At 37.6% G+C, this 19,544-nt stretch overlaps 1 protein-coding gene across 1 annotated transcript; it reads right to left on the reverse strand.

Moving 5' to 3' along the window:
* Positions 1-16,315: 16,315 nt before the first annotated feature.
* Positions 16,316-19,124, reverse strand: Ir10a (Ionotropic receptor 10a). The gene is made up of 2 exons (XM_018014095.2): positions 17,713-19,124; positions 16,316-17,653 (listed from the first exon to the last, which is right to left on the reverse strand). Exons 1-2 carry the CDS (start codon positions 18,501-18,503, stop codon positions 16,555-16,557), a joined length of 1,890 nt encoding a protein of 629 aa, XP_017869584.1. The 5' UTR covers positions 18,504-19,124; the 3' UTR covers positions 16,316-16,554.
* Between the last annotated feature and the right edge of the window lie 420 nt (positions 19,125-19,544).

Below are 19,544 nucleotides of genomic sequence, written 5' to 3' on the forward strand. Positions count from 1 at the left end.
GGCTGTGACTTCAATTTGTACTATTTTAGACGTAGAAGACGGAGAAGTAGTGATTCCAATTTCATCCTCGGGTGTTGATACCCAAGTATTAAATGAAATCACACGAGTGATCCATTAGTGTGGGTCTGAAATGAGCTGGATGTTTGTTTTGTTTTTTTGGTACTGTGGAGTGCCTGGAGTGTTAAATGGTGGCTTCATCCAGTGGGGAGTTTATCTTAAATATCGTATTTTTTCATAACATTATTCATCGGTCTTCTTTTGAAATCATCTACATTTATTGGCTGAAGAACGTGTTATTGGGCGGTGATTTGAATTTGTACTATTTTAGACGTAGAAGACGGAGAAGTAGTGATTCCAATTTCATCCTCGGGTGTTGATACCCAAGTATTAAATGAAATCACACGAGTGATCCATTAGTGTGGGTCTGAAATGAGCTGGATGTTTGTTTTGTTTTTTTGGTACTGTGGAGTGCCTGGAGTGTTAAATGGTGGCTTCATCCAGTGGGGAGTTTATCTTAAATATCGAATTTATATTCATATAACATTATTCATCGGTCTTTTAAAATCCTCCACATTTATTGGCTGGTCGGTGACTTGAATTTGTACTATTTTAGACGTAGAAGACGGAGAAGTAGTGATTCCAATTTCATCCTCGGGTGTTGATACCCAAGTATTAAATGAAATCACACGAGTGATCCATTAGTGTGGGTCTGAAATGAGCTGGATGTTTGTTTTGTTTTTTTTGGTACTGTGGAGTGCCTGGAGTGTTAAATGGTGGCTTCATCCAGTGGGGAGTTTATCTTAAATATCGAATTTATATTCATATAACATTATTCATCGGTCTTTTGAAATCCTCGACATTTATTGGCTGGTCGGTGACTTGAATTTGTACTATTTTAGACGTAGAAGACGGAGAAGTAGTGATTCCAATTTCATCCTCGGGTGTTGATACCCAAGTATTAAATGAAATCACACGAGTGATCCATTAGTGTGGGTCTGAAATGAGCTGGATGTTGTTTGTTTTGTTTTTTGGTACTGTGGAGTGCCTGGAGTGTTAAATGGTGGCTTCATCCAGTGGGGAGTTTATCTTAAATATCGAATTTATATTCATATAACATTATTCATCGGTCTTTTGAAATCCTCGACATTTATTGGCTGGTCGGTGACTTGAATTTGTACTATTTTAGACGTAGAAGACGGAGAAGTAGTGATTCCAATTTCATCCTCGGGTGTTGATACCCAAGTATTAAATGAAATCACACGAGTGATCCATTAGTGTGGGTCTGAAATGAGCTGGATGTTTGTTTTGTTTTTTTTGGTACTGTGGAGTGCCTGGAGTGTTAAATGGTGGCTTCATCCAGTGGGGAGTTTATCTTAAATATCGAATTTATATTCATATAACATTATTCATCGGTCTTTTGAAATCCTCGACATTTATTGGCTGGTCGGTGACTTGAATTTGTACTATTTTAGACGTAGAAGACGGAGAAGTAGTGATTCCAATTTCATCCTCGGGTGTTGATACCCAAGTATTAAATGAAATCACACGAGTGATCCATTAGTGTGGGTCTGAAATGAGCTGGATGTTGTTTGTTTTGTTTTTTGGTACTGTGGAGTGCCTGGAGTGTTAAATGGTGGCTTCATCCAGTGGGGAGTTTATCTTAAATATCGAATTTATATTCATATAACATTATTCATCGGTCTTTTGAAATCCTCGACATTTATTGGCTGGTCGGTGACTTGAATTTGTACTATTTTAGACGTAGAAGACGGAGAAGTAGTGATTCCAATTTCATCCTCGGGTGTTGATACCCAAGTATTAAATGAAATCACACGAGTGATCCATTAGTGTGGGTCTGAAATGAGCTGGATGTTGTTTGTTTTGTTTTTTGGTACTGTGGAGTGCCTGGAGTGTTAAATGGTGGCTTCATCCAGTGGGGAGTTTATCTTAAATATCGTATTTTTTCATAACATTATTCATCGGTCTTCTTTTGAAATCATCTACATTTATTGGCTGAAGAACGTGTTATTGGGCGGTGACTTGAATTTGTACTATTTTAGACGTAGAAGACGGAGAAGTAGTGATTCCAATTTCATCCTCGGGTGTTGATACCCAAGTATTAAATGAAATCACACGAGTGATCCATTAGTGTGGGTCTGAAATGAGCTGGATGTTTGTTTTGTTTTTTTGGTACTGTGGAGTGCCTGGAGTGTTAAATGGTGGCTTCATCCAGTGGGGAGTTTATCTTAAATATCGAATTTATATTCATATAACATTATTCATCGGTCTTTTGAAATCCTCGACATTTATCGGCTGGTCGGTGACTTGAATTTGTACTATTTTAGACGTAGAAGACGGAGAAGTAGTGATTCCAATTTCATCCTCGGGTGTTGATACCCAAGTATTAAATGAAATCACACGAGTGATCCATTAGTGTGGGTCTGAAATGAGCTGGATGTTGTTTGTTTTGTTTTTTGGTACTGTGGAGTGCCTGGAGTGTTAAATGGTGGCTTCATCCAGTGGGGAGTTTATCTTAAATATCGTATTTTTTCATAACATTATTCATCGGTCTTTTGAAATCCTCCACATTTATATGCTGAAGAACGTGTTATTGGGCTGTGACTTCAATTTGTACTATTTTAGACGTAGAAGACGGAGAAGTAGTGATTCCAATTTCATCCTCGGGTGTTGATACCCAAGTATTAAATGAAATCACACGAGTGATCCATTAGTGTGGGTCTGAAATGAGCTGGATGTTTGTTTTGTTTTTTTCGGTACTGTGGAGTGCCTGGAGTGTTAAATGGTGGCTTCATCCAGTGGGGAGTTTATCTTAAATATCGAATTTATATTCATATAACATTATTCATCGGTCTTTTGAAATCCTCCACATTTATTGGCTGGTCGGTGACTTGAATTTGTACTATTTTAGACGTAGAAGACGGAGAAGTAGTGATTCCAATTTCATCCTCGGGTGTTGATACCCAAGTATTAAATGAAATCACACGAGTGATCCATTAGTGTGGGTCTGAAATGAGCTGGATGTTGTTTGTTTTATTTTTGGTACTGTGGAGTGCCTGGAGTGTTAAATGGTGGCTTCATCCAGTGGGGAGTTTATCTTAAATATCGTATTTTTTCATAACATTATTCATCGGTCTTCTTTTGAAATCATCTACATTTATTGGCTGAAGAACGTGTTATTGGGCGGTGACTTGAATTTGTACTATTTTAGACGTAGAAGACGGAGAAGTAGTGATTCCAATTTCATCCTCGGGTGTTGATACCCAAGTATTAAATGAAATCACACGAGTGATCCATTAGTGTGGGTCTGAAATGAGCTGGATGTTTGTTTTGTTTTTTTGGTACTGTGGAGTGCCTGGAGTGTTAAATGGTGGCTTCATCCAGTGGGGAGTTTATCTTAAATATCGTATTTTTTCATAACATTATTCATCGGTCTTCTTTTGAAATCATCTACATTTATTGGCTGAAGAACGTGTTATTGGGCGGTGACTTGAATTTGTACTATTTTAGACGTAGAAGACGGAGAAGTAGTGATTCCAATTTCATCCTCGGGTGTTGATACCCAAGTATTAAATGAAATCACACGAGTGATCCATTAGTGTGGGTCTGAAATGAGCTGGATGTTTGTTTTGTTTTTTTGGTACTGTGGAGTGCCTGGAGTGTTAAATGGTGGCTTCATCCAGTGGGGAGTTTATCTTAAATATCGAATTTATATTCATATAACATTATTCATCGGTCTTTTGAAATCCTCGACATTTATTGGCTGGTCGGTGACTTGAATTTGTACTATTTTAGACGTAGAAGACGGAGAAGTAGTGATTCCAATTTCATCCTCGGGTGTTGATACCCAAGTATTAAATGAAATCACACGAGTGATCCATTAGTGTGGGTCTGAAATGAGCTGGATGTTGTTTGTTTTGTTTTTTGGTACTGTGGAGTGCCTGGAGTGTTAAATGGTGGCTTCATCCAGTGGGGAGTTTATCTTAAATATCGAATTTATATTCATATAACATTATTCATCGGTCTTTTGAAATCCTCGGCATTTATTGGCTGGTCGGTGACTTGAATTTGTACTATTTTAGACGTAGAAGACGGAGAAGTAGTGATTCCAATTTCATCCTCGGGTGTTGATACCCAAGTATTAAATGAAATCACACGAGTGATCCATTAGTGTGGGTCGGAAATGAGCTGGATGTTGTTTGTTTTGTTTTTTGGTACTGTGGAGTGCCTGGAGTGTTAAATGGTGGCTTCATCCAGTGGGGAGTTTATCTTAAATATCGTATTTTTTCATAACATTATTCATCGGTCTTCTTTTGAAATCATCTACATTTATTGGCTGAAGAACGTGTTATTGGGCGGTGACTTGAATTTGTACTATTTTAGACGTAGAAGACGGAGAAGTAGTGATTCCAATTTCGTCCTCGGGTGTTGATACCCTAGTATTAAATGAAATCACACGAGTGATCCATTAGTGTGGGTTTGAGAAAATCTGGATGTTATTTTCTTTGTTGGTATTTTGGGCTTTTTTATGTAATATAACTGTTGTATTGTTGGTATCTATGTAATCAGTCTGTACGATGCCCTCATTCTTGTGTTATATTTCAATGACGTCTATTCGCACACGACGTCCTTCCAGTAGTGAGTCGGAGTCTTTATTTGGATTTTGAGGAGGAGATAGTAGACGTGTTTAATTTAGATGTTGAGGAGAGATTGAGTTAATTTGGAAGTATTAAGTTAAATCACATGGGCATCAACATGAACTCCATAATGTATGTTTGAATGAGGATTTAATGAGGATGAACCGTCGAAGTGCGTGGAAAGTTTTTTGTTCTTAAAATTATTTCCATATTTTTGTAATATGTGTAAAATGTGAATAGCCGACTGCTCCAGTTGCCTTAAGTTTTAAGCTCGATTAAAGTTTGTATTAAATCTAATTTATAATAAATAAACAAAATAATAAATCCTACTTTTTAGAACACTGTCAAAACGAATATTTTTATTAACAAATTTATTATTAGTCTTATTTATTTATTAGTTTTTTCGGTAATAAGAAACAAATAAGAAAACTCCAGTCGAGAGTGCTCGAATAGATACTACCCTGAACCAAGTTAAGAAAAAAGCACATTTAGTACGGTTCATAATTGAATTTTCGATATATTAATAATATAAATGAAATAAAAACTTATTTGATTAAAATGTGTAATATATTTATATTTATGTATTGCAAAAAATAATGACATGACTTACTTTTACTAGTTGCAATTGAGAAATTTAAATAAAATCATTCTGCACTTCTTTTATGTAAACATACATACATACGCATCCACACGTACGTATAAACACGCGCTCTGCTAACTGCGCAGTAAGCAGCGACGGCGCGTGGGCTGCACTGCGGTGTGGGCAATATCATGAGCACAGGTCTCTAGTACTTGAAATACGCTTTTACAAATTGGTGGCAAACGGGGCGTGGTATCCAAAATCTGTAATCTATGAAATCTTCGTATTCATCAAATGTATATACACAGTAAATCTGAAGGCTCCAAGTCTAAAAGTGTTCAAATTAGACTGAAAAAACAAAATGAATTTTTCGATTACTCTAGATAAAAAAGTTATTGAACGAGTTATCGAAAAAATATAATAAACTTGTACTGCGTTTTGTATACACCAGTCTACAGAAAAATTTCAGCTCTCTAGCTTTTATAACTTCTGAGATCTAGGCGTTCATACGGACGGACAGACGGACAGGACCAAATCGACTCAGCTCGTCTCCCTGATATATATATATGCATAATACTCGGTGGGAGTTTAAAAACTGAGTCGCTCATATGATTTGTGGAAATACTTATGAAGAGTTTCAGATATAGTATTCCTTATAAATCCATCCAACATAGAGCATCGAAATACCATGTAGATCTATCTGTAGATAAGGTTATTTGGGATTATATATTTATTATAGTTGGATGCATTACATTTAGCTATGTATGTAGATATGTGCTATATGTAGTTAGGATTATATATAATGTATGTTGTTGAAATGTATGTATATATATATATACTTTATGGGGTCTGCCACGCCTCCTTCTGCCTGTTACATACATTTCAACAACATACATTATATATAATCCTAACTACATATAGCACATATCTACATACATAGCTAAATGTAATGAATCCAACTATAATAAATATATAATCCCAAATAACCTTATCTACAGATAGATCTACATGGTATTTCGATGCTCTATGTTGGATGGATTTATAAGGAATACTATATCTGAAACTCTTCATAAGTATTTCCACAAATCATATGAGCGACTCAGTTTTTAAACTCCCACCGAGTATTATGCAGTCAGTTACGCCCGACCTTCATTCAGCTGATGCTACTTCAGTTCTGTTGCCTGGGCTAAACATGTGTCAATTGCTTTAGTTTTCATTCGATCTTAAATTTGAATTTGGGCTATCGTTGACGGGCGATACGATGTGCATATGTATGTGCACTGCCAGCGGTATGAAGCCTGTCATAAACTTTTGACACTCTGGTGGCTGTTGTCAGTGGCTGCCAGCTGCCAGTCGTTGAGCTGTCTGTCTGTCCGCCTGCCCGTCTGTCTGTTTGTCATTTTGGCATAGTAAAAATTTGAGTGCTTTGGCAACACGATTTCAGCACAATTCTCGAGTGTTCTTTCAAGTTTTGCGGCAGCCACAGACCGAGGTCTGCTCCGCTGCCAAGACCTAATTAGCTCTGTCGCATTATTGCCTGCCCGCCTCTGAGCGGCCTCTCATAATTATTATTCACACAGCTCGACGGGCGGCGCGATTGGATTTGGGTCTTTGGGAGTTCTGGCTCTTAGCGTATGTAAATGTCAAATGTGTCAGCACTTTAAAGAGAACTTTTCTCTTTTGAAATGATTCCTTGCATGCAACATAATTAAATTGTGGACCATAATTGATTTGAGAATAGATTTATGGAGCTGGCAATTAGAGAACATCTTCCCTACTATTCTTGCTCTTGGTTAGTAATGAAGAACAGAAGACCAGAATATTGAGATCAATATTAATCAAACGAAAAAAGCTATCGATTGCTTGAAACACAATTGTTCATAAGGTGTTCTAGGTGGATCTACGTACAATATATCAAAAATAGATAGACAGATAGGCGTGATTCTTGATAAGGATCAAGAACCTTCAATAACTCAAGCAATCAAATCTATGTACATACAGTGGCTCACAGCTTATTTGACCCAACGTAAAATAAAAATTTCATCTGCTCATTACTTTTTACCCAATAGAAATTTTTGAAAAATTCAAACGTGGAATTTTTATTTCAATATTAAATTAATGGAAAGCATAACTTTTTTATTGATATTTAAAAAAAAAAAACAGTAAGAAAATAACAAAAACTAAAAAAAGTCATAAAATCAATGTCACAGCTTATTTGACCCACACTTTTTTAAGAACAGGTATATTCGCGTAAAATGGAAATTAAAGGTACTATGTTTTTGGTTTGATTATTGAATTCGCAATGTGAAGCTGAAGTATTTTTACCATTCAAAGTGAGATTTTGTTAAGGAAACACGTGTTTGCAAAAATGGGAAAGCGCACAACAATACAGCAGCGGGAATTGGTGCTACACCACTCTTAAAATGGAATTTTGCGGCGAAAAATTGCAGAGTTCGTTAATTTACCTGAATCTACAGTAAAAAACATAATAAACCTATTTGTTTTTGAAAACAGAGTGGTTAATAGGGGTAGAACGGCTGCCAACAAAATTTTCAATGACACCGATGAGCGATACATTGTGCGCCAAATGAAGGAAAACCCCAAGTTATCCGCTCCAAAACTGGCTAGTCAGATGGAGCAAGAGCTGGGGAAGTCGTGTGGTGCAGAAACGATTCGTCGTATACTCCGAGACCATGATTTACATGGTAGAATTGCTCGCAAGAAGCCTTTCATTAGTAAGAAAAATAAGGAAAGCCGGCTCCTACTCGCTAAAGAGTACATAAACAAGGACACCAGCTACTGGAACAAAGTCATTTTCGCTGACGAGTCCAAGTTTAACATATTTGGTTTGGATGGGAGGCCCTACGTCTTGCGACAAGCGAATACCGAGCTGCAAGAGAAGCACCTGAAACCCACAGTAAAGCATGATGGAAGGTCTGTGAGGGTTTGGGCCTGTATGTCTGTCTCTGGAGTTGGAAAACTAGCTTTTATTGAAAGCACCATGGATAAGATTATGTACTTAAGCATTTTAACACAAAATCTTATGCAAAATGCTGAATATCTTGCCCTGAAAGAGGACTTTACATTTTATCAGGAGAACGACCCAAAGCACACATCGGTTGTCGTTCAGTCTTGGCGGGTATGGAACTGGCCGCATAACCTCAAACCTTTAGCACAGTCCCCGGATCTTAATGTAAATGTAATGTAATAAAAACTTGTGGTTCATTTTAGACACTAGTATCAGGTCTCGAAATATTTTCAACAAAAAAGATTTAAAAACGACATTAGTCGAGGAATGGGGGAAAATCCTGTCCGAAACAACAAAAAAATTGGTGGCTTCAATGCCTGGAAGGCTTCAGGCAGTATTAGATCAATAAGGGGGCTATGCAAAATAGTAAGTGTAAAAAAACTACCCATAATTTTGAAATTACTGTTAAAATTAACTAATGGGTCAAATAAGCTGTGACATTGATTTTATGACTTTTTTTAGTTTTTGTTATTTTTTTACTGTGTTTTTTTAAATATCAATAAAAAAGTTATGCTTTCCATTAATTTAATATTGAAATAACAATTCCACGTTTGAATTTTTCAAAAATTTCTATTGGGTAAAAAGTAATGAGCAGATGAAATTTTTATTTTACGTTGGGTCAAATAAGCTGTGAGCCACTGTATATGTATGTACCTTTATCTTAGTAATATCGATTCAAGATAATATAGGTTAGTCTATATATCAAATCTATCTACTCTTTTCTACAATGTATGTAAAGATTTGACAATTTTCCAGCACTGTGATATAAATCGTTATGATAATTCATATATAATAATATTTATTATGAAATGGGCTCGCATCGCAGCTCCTCGCTTAAGCCCCGTCAGACATTTTAAAGAGCATACTTTTTGGCTTGAGCGAAATGCCTATCCTAATATCATAACAGAGCTCTCTTATGGACCATATCGAGTACATATGAGTATGTTGTGTACAGAGGAACGCTCGTAAATTATTTCTTTTGAGTGTCTCTAAATCAGCCAGAGACTTTTGAATATAAATTTAAAATGAATATGAAAACAAATTGATAAATAAATAAACTGATGAATATGCGTATTGTTGCTGCCCGAGGCGCATCATAACCTTTGCCTAGACACCCACCTGCTCGCCGTTGAGTCAATAATACACTCATACTAACAGATATATAAGCCCGAAAGACATATTAGATGCGATTTTTTCTTAAATGGTTATACGAGGCCATCGACTAAAACAAACAAACAAATGCCGACAAAAAATGGAAATACAAATTTTTGGCCAATGCTGGAGGCCAGCATCAACACAGCTGAGTGAGAGAACTAATTGAAAATTGTATTTGTAGCTCGCATTCACGTCACAGCGTTTTACTCTTTTGAATACTGTAGGCCAGTATTTAAGGTATTACGAACTGTCTAGGAGAATTGCAAAGTACATACATATGTATTTGTGCATATGGGAGCATACGCTATGAGTCGAAAAATGTATATGTATGCAGGAGTTGTATGTATGTATGCATAGAGAGTCCGAGTCCTTTTTATAGCTCTTATATACTGCATATGAATGTATGTGTTTTCTATGTGTATGTATGGATATACATATACACATATGTATGTATAGGTGAGTGTATGTAAGTACTTATGTGTGTATGTATTTATGCATGTATATATATGCATGTACATAGGTATATATAGATCAATCTGTAAATGTAGGTTTGCAAATACTTAACAATATGTTTGCATTCTCGCATGTATGTGTTTCAGTATGCATGTGTATTACGTATGTACATACAACAGCTTTACACAAGATTTCATGATACACACACATCCATAAATTCATTTGCTACTGTGACCATTTAGAAACTATTTAGTTTATATTCAAAATAAAAATAAGAAAATATACAAATAGTAGCTGAGCTCGTAGGCAGACACAGCACAATGTATATGAAGAGAATATCCCACCCACCTAAGCCAAACAACTTAGTCACGAATATAACCAACAGAAGACAGAGATTGCATCCCTTGGATCGTAGAAGTAACTTTAATTCAAGATAACAAATGACTTAGCAGCAATAACGGCATTTAGCTATGTTATAGTTAAGGTATATTTAATACTGTGCTGTAGAATGTAGAGAGGTCCAAAATGGTATAAAATAAATCAAATTTAAAATAAAGTAATAGTTTAATTAAAAAATTATATTTTAAAATCAACATAGTAGAATTTAATTGTAATCAAAGATTAAATTTATATAAATGTAAAAATCAAGTGTATTCATTAATACAATTTGTAGTTTAAGAAAATCTTTTAAAATATATTAAAAATAAAAATTTCAAAAAATTAATGTAAACATTAATTTTTGTTAAATTAAAATAAAAAATTCAGTGCATTGAATTTTTTTCTTTTAATAAAAATATCCCACTCAATAAAATACTCTAAATTTATAATTAAAATAATAAATAAAATACACAATAATTAAAAATTTAGATATTCAAGCAAGGGTATTCAACTTTCGCATGCCAACCATAATAACTTCCTTTCGGATTTCACATTATTTATTATTATTTTTTATTATTATTCTTGTTGTTGTTGTTGCGGTCAAACGCAAATGCAGGCCAGGCCAAGCCCAATAAAATGGCCATAATTTTTCACAATCGGGCATTAAATTTTTTGTTGTTTTTAGTATTGTATTCAGCTTATAATAATAGAGGCGGGCAATCGCTGCGACTGTTCAAAAATAGACAGGCAAATTGAAATTGGATAAGCAATGGCAACTAAAGCAACAAAATAATAATAATAATAATATATATATATATATATGCATATATTTAATGATATTTCGGATTGTATATACTCACCGCAAAACAATACACGAACCGAGAAAAAAAATCAAATTGATATTTACGCCTTAATTTATTGCTTTAATGCATCCGAAATATTGCTAACAAAATACACTTACTCGACAACAAAACAAAATCTAAATGAAAAATCCGAAAAAAAAATTATATTGGGAAATAAAGAAAATTGGGAGAAACCAATTTGTTTATTGAATGTTTTCCAATTTTTTTTTTAATTTCTATTTTTGTTTTTTTTTTTTTGTTTGACACTTTGAAAATTTGCATACGAAAGCAGCGCACGAGACAATTAACAAATGGAATTTGCATACAGCAAATTGAAAATAGAAATTATATATACATTTAGCTAGTATATACTATAAATATATGTGAACTATGTGTATGTGGGTGTGTGTGTGTGTGTGTGTGTGGGAGGAGCCGCGACTGCAACGCGCTGCGAGACTGCGAACAAACTGAAAAACATCTATCAAATGACTGGGCGCAAAAGTTTCTGGAAAACACCGCAAAAAAAAAAAAACTGACCGAGTGAGATTATAAAATAAAAATTCGATATGTATATAAATTACACATGTATATATAATATGTTTATTATAAAGTTTTCTGTTTCAAGCCAGCGCACGTTTGGAAATTCACTTTGGCTAGGAATACAATTTGGACGTGGACGCAGACAGAGGCGACGCAGCACTGAGTTGCTGGAAGCCCGGACAGATCAAGATTAAACAGAAGCAGCATTAGCATCAGCATTAGCATTAACAGCAGCACCGGCAGCAACAACAACAGCTCGTCCCATCTGAAGATAAACAAAAGTTATGATTCGGAAATAAACCAAATGAAAAAATTTTGATGTGTTCAGTGCGCGCGTCGCAAGACTTGTTTTATTTTAAGGCCTTTTGGAATTTCAATTCCATATATACACAGCAATGCACATACATGTATATGTGTGTGTATGTGCAACAGCTACACTATCGAGCTCTAAATAGCCGAACAATTGCCCCACGCATTGGGTGGCCAAGCAACAGCGACAACAACAATTGAAGCAGCTAATTGCAATCGAAACATTTTGTTCGCAGAGTTCATCAAATTGTCCACAAATTGAATATTCAGATCTGCATTTGAGCTAATTACATTTTAAATGCCCCAGCTTTATACGTGATGCGCATTAACAAATAAATAAAAAATACAAAATAAATGACAGCATGGAAAAATATGATTGTTTTTCGCTTGAATTTCATTTACACTGAATACACAAAACATAATTATTTTCGTGTATCGAAAATATTCATAAATCAATTTCATATTTATCATATGCATATTTTTGCATATATATGCGTATATGTATATGTTTATGTATGATTAATTGCTGCCGCAAAACCAATTTCAAGTCAAGGCCAGCCATAAACTGACTTTTAAAGATTTAAGCAACTTTTACTATAAACAGTTCGATTTGCTTTATTGGCTTTATTGGCGAATTGATAATAAATTTCAAAATATTTTAAGAGTATTTGCTGTGAGCTTTAATTATAATTTATATATTATTTAATGCGTTAGGCTAGACTGGGTATCTATTAGTCAAGCAGCATGCTTTTAAGAATATATTCCCAAATTCCAATACGAATTATATTGAAAATATTCCGTAGCCAAAAAGAAAGATAATTATTATAAAACAGCTGGTAAAAATGTAGATACCCTTTCGAATCTCTGTATCTATGTATTTATTCATCTATGTATATTTGTATCTATGTATTTATGTGTCTATATATCTATGTATCCATGCATCTATGTATCCATGTATCTACGTATCTATGTATGTATGAGTATCTATGTGTCCACGTATCTATGTATTTATTCATCTATGTATATATGTGTCTATGTATCTATATGTGTATACATGTATCTCTGTATCTATGTATTTATTCTTCTATGTATCTATGTATCCGTGTATCTATCTATGCATCTATGTATCTATGTATGTGTATCTATATATCTATGTATCTATACCTGTGTCTCTATATATCTGTCATCTATCTATATATTCTTCTACCTATTCAATCGCTCATCTATCTACTTATGCCTCTACTATCTATCTATCTATCCTTATCTCCATCTACAACTCTCTACAGATGCTCTTCTCTATCCACTGCGTTACATTCTGCATAACGAACTCATAGGCTTTCACTTTTCAGTATACAAAATGTTGAAAACAAATCGAATATGCTCGTTCTTATGGCATCTGCTAAAATATTTATTGAAATACATAAAACATCTGCAGATGATGATCAAAGCGGCGCAACGTTTTAGCCAGCATCGAAGCAATTAGTTAGCCATAAAAATCCATTGCTAATGGGCACTTCTTTTTCGGCCATAAATGATGACAGCCGGCGTTGAGTATAAGAAAGCATACAAATAGTTGGCTAATAAGCAATATGTGTATATATATTCATCTTATTGTATAATCAGCTCAAGCTCATGCCATCGGGCAACAGGCATGTGACCAAGGCACGTGCTTTTCAATTGGCTATTAACAAGATCATCAAATTAACATTGCCAAATGCTTCGACTGACTGATTCCCCGATTTGCTGACTGGCTAAGTGGCTGGACGTATTTAAATCCGGACTTCAGGCAATTCCCACCAACTTCATTAGCATGCGCGTCACGTCGCCATCAGTATTTGTGCTCGGCCGGCGACTGGCCCCGAATCGCTCTTCAACTGCTGCCTTCCTCAATGCCAGACCGCCTCAGGTCGTCTCCGACCCTGCCCCGGCCCTCGTCCACCTGTTCAATTGAGCACTCGAAATGCAACTTTAGGTCTCTGCGCAGGTGGCGCGTGCCAAGGACTCATTAGCTTAGGTACGGTGCAAAAAAAAAAAAAAAAAAAAAAACACACATATTGTCTTTTCGCCTGGACATATGCAACAGATTTTGAACAGCTGAAGAAGACTTGAGTTAACAGGGTGCGTTAACAGTAATCGGTTGCATATGTAATTACAATGCTGTAAATATCATTCAATAAAAATTATATGTGTATCAGCTTTTCATTTTCGAGAACTAGTTCCCTGGGGACTTTGACTCTGAGTTTCTGCTTTAGCTGCATATGAAATTTATGTCTTGAATAACCCAATGACTAATCAAGTTTTTGATACATAAACCGAATAGTATAAAATAAAAATAAAGATCAACAAATCTTTTTTTTTTTTTTTTTTAATTTTAAATGTCCCTAAATGTAGTTTCGATTTGATAATTCTGCTGTGCTTCAAAGTCAAATTAAAATGTAAATATCAGTGGTCCTAGTCTCTGATTTAGATGAAAATAAATTATTAGCTTTATATATATATTCTTATTCCAATGTATTAGTCAATTTTAGCACACCTATTGTATATAATTCATTAACAAAATTTGTATTTACACGCTCGCCATTCGTATCTCTCCACTGCAATCTTTGCTCATATGTGACTCAGCTTGCCTTTCGATCCAAACACTCGAACGAGTTGGCTTCTTATGATTCATAGTCCCCAGCTAGACACAGTCGACAATAAACAATAGCAACAGCTATAAATAACTCGAACAATGCGAGTATCAGAGTCTCGCATCATTGTTGCAATTACATTTATGCACTCAGAAGGTCTCTCTCCCTCTCTCTCTCTCTGCTCAAGATGCCATAAAGTCTGGAATATTTAATTGTGTCACTTGTCCACTGTCTTGGGTGTGCGTTTGTAGGTGTGTGGGTGTGTGGGACAGATGAAGTGCACATTTGAATGCCCAAATGAGATGTTGTCGCTGCCGCTGAGGCCGTTTAATTGTAATTTCGTGTGCAGGCCCAAAATGCTAAATAAACAGAGAGCAAACGACGTGTGCGTGCGTAATGCGGCTACAGTGAGCACCAGCTAAGCGAACTTGACAGTCAAATGTCAGAGAGTGCCGCCAGTTAGCAACTGCCAACTAACTCAGTCAAGCTGGGCTGAACAGAAAGCCATGCCAAATGCAGACAAGTCATGCCAGCCAGAGATCACTGTACTTGCATTTGTAATGCAGCCTTGGATTGTGCAATATATATTTGGGCGCTGGCAATTCGATTTGTGTCCAGCCCCTGGGCATCCAGCGAATTGCGGTTGCCATTGGCGCGTATCATTGTTAACATGGCTAAATTATATAAGCGATTCAGTTGCTGCTCTCTAAACATGTGTGTGTGTGTAGGTCAAATGTCGGCAACAATTTTCAGCCAAAAACTATTAAACGAAATGATGACGTATTTGAGCACCAACCACAATTGATCTGAGCTCTTGACATCGACTACATATGTATGTCAACGGGTGAGTTGTCAAACCCATAAACGTAGATCTAATGTGGGGTTACCTGTTTGTCAAGCGATGGCGATTGAGAGTGAGTGATTGGATTTTTTACTCGACTTATAGGGATAGTTTTTATAGCCGATTTGATATGTTATAGTTGAACGCTTGATTTAGTGTACAATAATATGTTATAGCATAATATACCATTATGTGTTATACTAGGTATACCATAATATCAATATAATCTGGCATACTATATTAAAATTATGTGTTATACGATTGTACACAGCACTTCACTATATAGACTATAAACTGTTATACTATATACTATACTATACTATACATACTAGACTGTAAAATACATTAATATGTTATACTAGACTTTACCATATAATGTCCCTCGACTATAATCTGTTATACTAACAAGATTTATACAATACAGCAATATACTAAATAATGTATTGTGCAATACTATTGTATTTTATTATATAATATAACCTGTTATACCATGTGAGTCAAAACTGTTTAATAATATAATATACTACACTATAATATGGTATGTTTTATATTTTTATACTACACCACAGTAAACTTTTCTATTATGTGTTTTTCATTACTATACCTCACTTTGCTTTTGTATTCTATGCTAGACTATACTAAGCTTCATTATACTATATTCTAATTTGTTGTACAAAAATTTGCTGTAATTAATTCATTTTGACATACTATAATGTGCTGTAATGAGTTAAACTATACTATAAACTATAAAACGATACTGTTCTGTTATACTATTTATCGACCATTCTGTTATACTATATGAAATATTTATATGCTGTTCTGTTATACTATATATTTTAATATGTTATACTACACAATACTGTATTATATTATGCTATAATGTTGTTTACTATAATACTGCTATACATGGTTTCCCATCTATTATTATAATTATAGGCCTAGTCTCCAATGCGCCATTTCTCGATTTCAAGGCAGTTGTTGGGTCAATAGATATGTGCACAAGAATTTGGAATCTCTATATATTAATTCTCCACATATTAATTCAATATTATGAATAATATTTATAGTAAGTATTTTTTATATCAATCAGTATTTAGGAAAATATTTGATAGCTGATTATTGAACGCAAAGATTGCGCTTGAACTAGAGTTTCTTGGTGGCTTGCCGCACACGGCGTCTGAAGAAGACGTGCTCGGCCAGAAAGGCGACTGAGGCAAGCAGAGTGCCCACGATGACCACATAGAAGGCCAGCTGGAGGTCGCCGATGGTCAGGACGCGCACCTCGGTAGCCTCGGCCTGCTCGTTGAGCGCCTTGCGTGTCGTGACGGTCACCCGGAACTTTTGGTCCTGGATCCATTTGGGGATGAGGCCAGCGTTGAGCATGCGCAGCAGCTGGGCATTGATTGCCTCCTCCCAGGGCGCATCTCTGGGCAGGACATAGGAGATGGTGTAGTACTTGGGGCACTCGGGCACAATCCAAATGCGGCGCATCAGCAGGAAGTTGACCGATTCCATCATCAGCGAGGAGTACCGGGAGACGCTTGCCTTGCCGCCCACAGTGGCCACCTCCTTGGTGACGTCCGCATTGAGATCCCGGTTCCACCACAGCTTCTTATTGAGGCTGGCGTACAGCGGCGACGTTTCGCTAAAGAACAAGTCATCCGCCATGGACGTGTACTTGTAGACGACCTTCAGTCCGCTGTCGTCCAGATCCTGCAGCGTTAGAATGTCCTTGTAGTGCAGCGGATGGATGTAGACGGTCGACAGGCTGGACTCGAATATGGCGCCGAAAATGACGCTCACCAGGCACAGCGAGCCAATGAACATGCGCTCCGCATAGCTCTCCGGCAAGTGGCTCAGATTCACGCGCACCCACACCACCCACGTGTCCACCAAAATGCCCAGCGCCTGCTGCCAGAGCCGTCGGCTCTGGGCGCTGATGATGTGCAGCCGCAGATTGAGGATGCGCAGCAGCAGCCAGATGAAGGCGCACACGAACGCCATCAGGATGAAGCCCAGCCAGATGTCGTAGCCAACCGCAAAGATGGGCAGAATCGACTGTGGAATGCGGCTGGCCTTGGGCGCATAGATGCACAGCTGATCATCGTAGACGGCCACCGTGAAGTCCATGTACTCCTGCACCAGATAGTCCTTGACAAAGAAGCCCGTCAGGCAGACGTCCAGGCCGTCGTTCAGTATCGAGCCGATGGCGCCATTGTAGCTGCCATTCGCACTGCGCTCGCTGAGGAGGAGCAGAGATTAGAATATCTCAATTAAACACGAAACGCTTTCAATATTTACCCAAAGTAGTTCTTGTCCGGCTGCTGGAGCAGCATCGTAAAGTTCAGCGCCTCGGCTATCACCAGCGCCACCTCCCAGTCGACGCCCGTGATGCTGCGCAGGAGACCCGTCTCCGGGTCCAGCTGCGGCCGGGAATAGACCGACTTGAAGATCTGCACACGCAGCGGATAGCCGCGCATGTCGTGAAACAATTGAGTGGAGAGGGGCTCACCGCCCGCATAGGGGATGAGGCGACCGAAGGCCTCGTCGTAGCCCATCACATTGCCATCCCACTCGCCCGCAAATGGATCATAGATCCAAACATCGCCAGCCACCAGAATGTACCTATTGAAGACCCTGTGCTGGGTCCACAGCCGGCGGCTGCTCTGCTCCAGCTGCAGCTGCTGCTCGCGGCTCAGGCTGTCCGGCACATCGGCCACAATGTAGAAGTAGACGCCGGCACGATCCGCCGAGCTGACGGCGCCGCTGCCGGCGACCAGCTGCGCCAGGCTGACCACCAGCACCAGGGAGGCGCGCTTATCCAACTCAGCCAGCCTGCTGTCCAGCTCCAGAGGCCGGCGCTCGTCGTAGCTGTGCAAGATGTGCGGCACATCCGTGAGCTGCATGAACCACATGGCGTCGCTGTTGCGGGCATCCTCCTGTAGCTGTCGTCCCTGGCGCAGCAGCACGTGCAGATAGGGTATCCGGCGCAGCGGCTCCGCCAGTAGCTCGTCCAGCGATGAGGCGGCTGTCCGGGCGTAGCCCCAGTGAAATGGAGCGAGTGCCAAGAGGAGCAGCAGTTGGGTCCACATGCCGCCGTTCGCCAGCGTGTCGCATCTGCAAATGAGCTCGTTCGCCAAAACGTTGCTCGTGTGGCTCGGCCAGGTAATGTTGTGACACCTGCAATTTGGTCTGTTTGCCCAAACGTAATTAGAGACCAGTTATGTCAGCTGCCGTTCTCCCAGCTGGGGCCGCCTAGGTCACTGAGCAAACATCGGCTTCTCCTTCGGCTGGCTTTGTGTGCTTGCGAGTCGAGCAAATCGGATTCGAAATCGAAATTTATGCGGCTGCCTGCCTGACACACTGAGCTATTGAGCAGGAGTCGGTGGCAACGTCAAAGACACCAAAGTTCTTTAGAAATCGCCACAATCGCAATATGAGAAGAAAAAATAAAAATAAAAATAAAGAAAAATGAAAGCAATTCACATGCCAAATCAACTCAATTCAATTCATAGTTCCGCCGACCAGCAGCGAGCACAAGTCGCAAGTCGAAAGGAAAACACTCGAAACGCTTCGAACGTCCGCATTCAATTGGAATTTCCCATTCAATATTTCTGCACATTGGCAGCCAATTTTCATTAAATTTAATACCCAATAAGCAATCATGTTGATTTCCATATTGTTGTTTCTCTGTCTGTTCGTTTGTTTGTTTCCCTTTTCCACATGATTTCCACACATTTTTCGCATTATATTCGATAATAAATGTGAAATGGACTCGGCTTTAATGTGGCCTAAGCAATTACAATTTTCGCCAGCCATTTCTATATATTCGCAGACACTGTGCAACAAAATTTGTGGGCTAACAAAGTTACAACACTCGTCAGCATAATTTGAATGGAACTTTATGTCAAGAACTGTAATATATGGAGTTATACGAAGAGTGTACCAGATAGTTCCTATTGATTTGATTTTATACTGGTTGTGATGTTATTTATTTATATATCTATGTTCTTTGTTTCTTTAATGTAATATTATTATTATAATAATTAATTTTTATATTATAATTAATTAATTAACATTTTTATTCATATTTCGATATATATATTATCTATTTATATTTTAAGTTTATTGAT

The sequence above is a fragment of the Drosophila arizonae genome, chromosome X (assembly GCF_054131065.1).
Source record: "Drosophila arizonae isolate 15081-1271.41 chromosome X, UAZ_ARI_1.0, whole genome shotgun sequence".
Taxonomy (NCBI): Eukaryota; Metazoa; Arthropoda; class Insecta; order Diptera; family Drosophilidae; genus Drosophila; species Drosophila arizonae.

Excerpts from the sequence above, each read along its gene's own strand:
- Ir10a (XM_018014095.2), bottom strand. The coding sequence starts at position 18,503 with ATGTGGACCCAACTGCTGCTCCTCTTGGCACTCGCTCCATTTCACTGG. Across the intron at positions 17,654-17,712 it reads CCGGACAAGAACTACTTTGG|CGAGCGCAGTGCGAATGGCA; the intron begins GTAAATATTGAA and ends GCTCCTCCTCAG.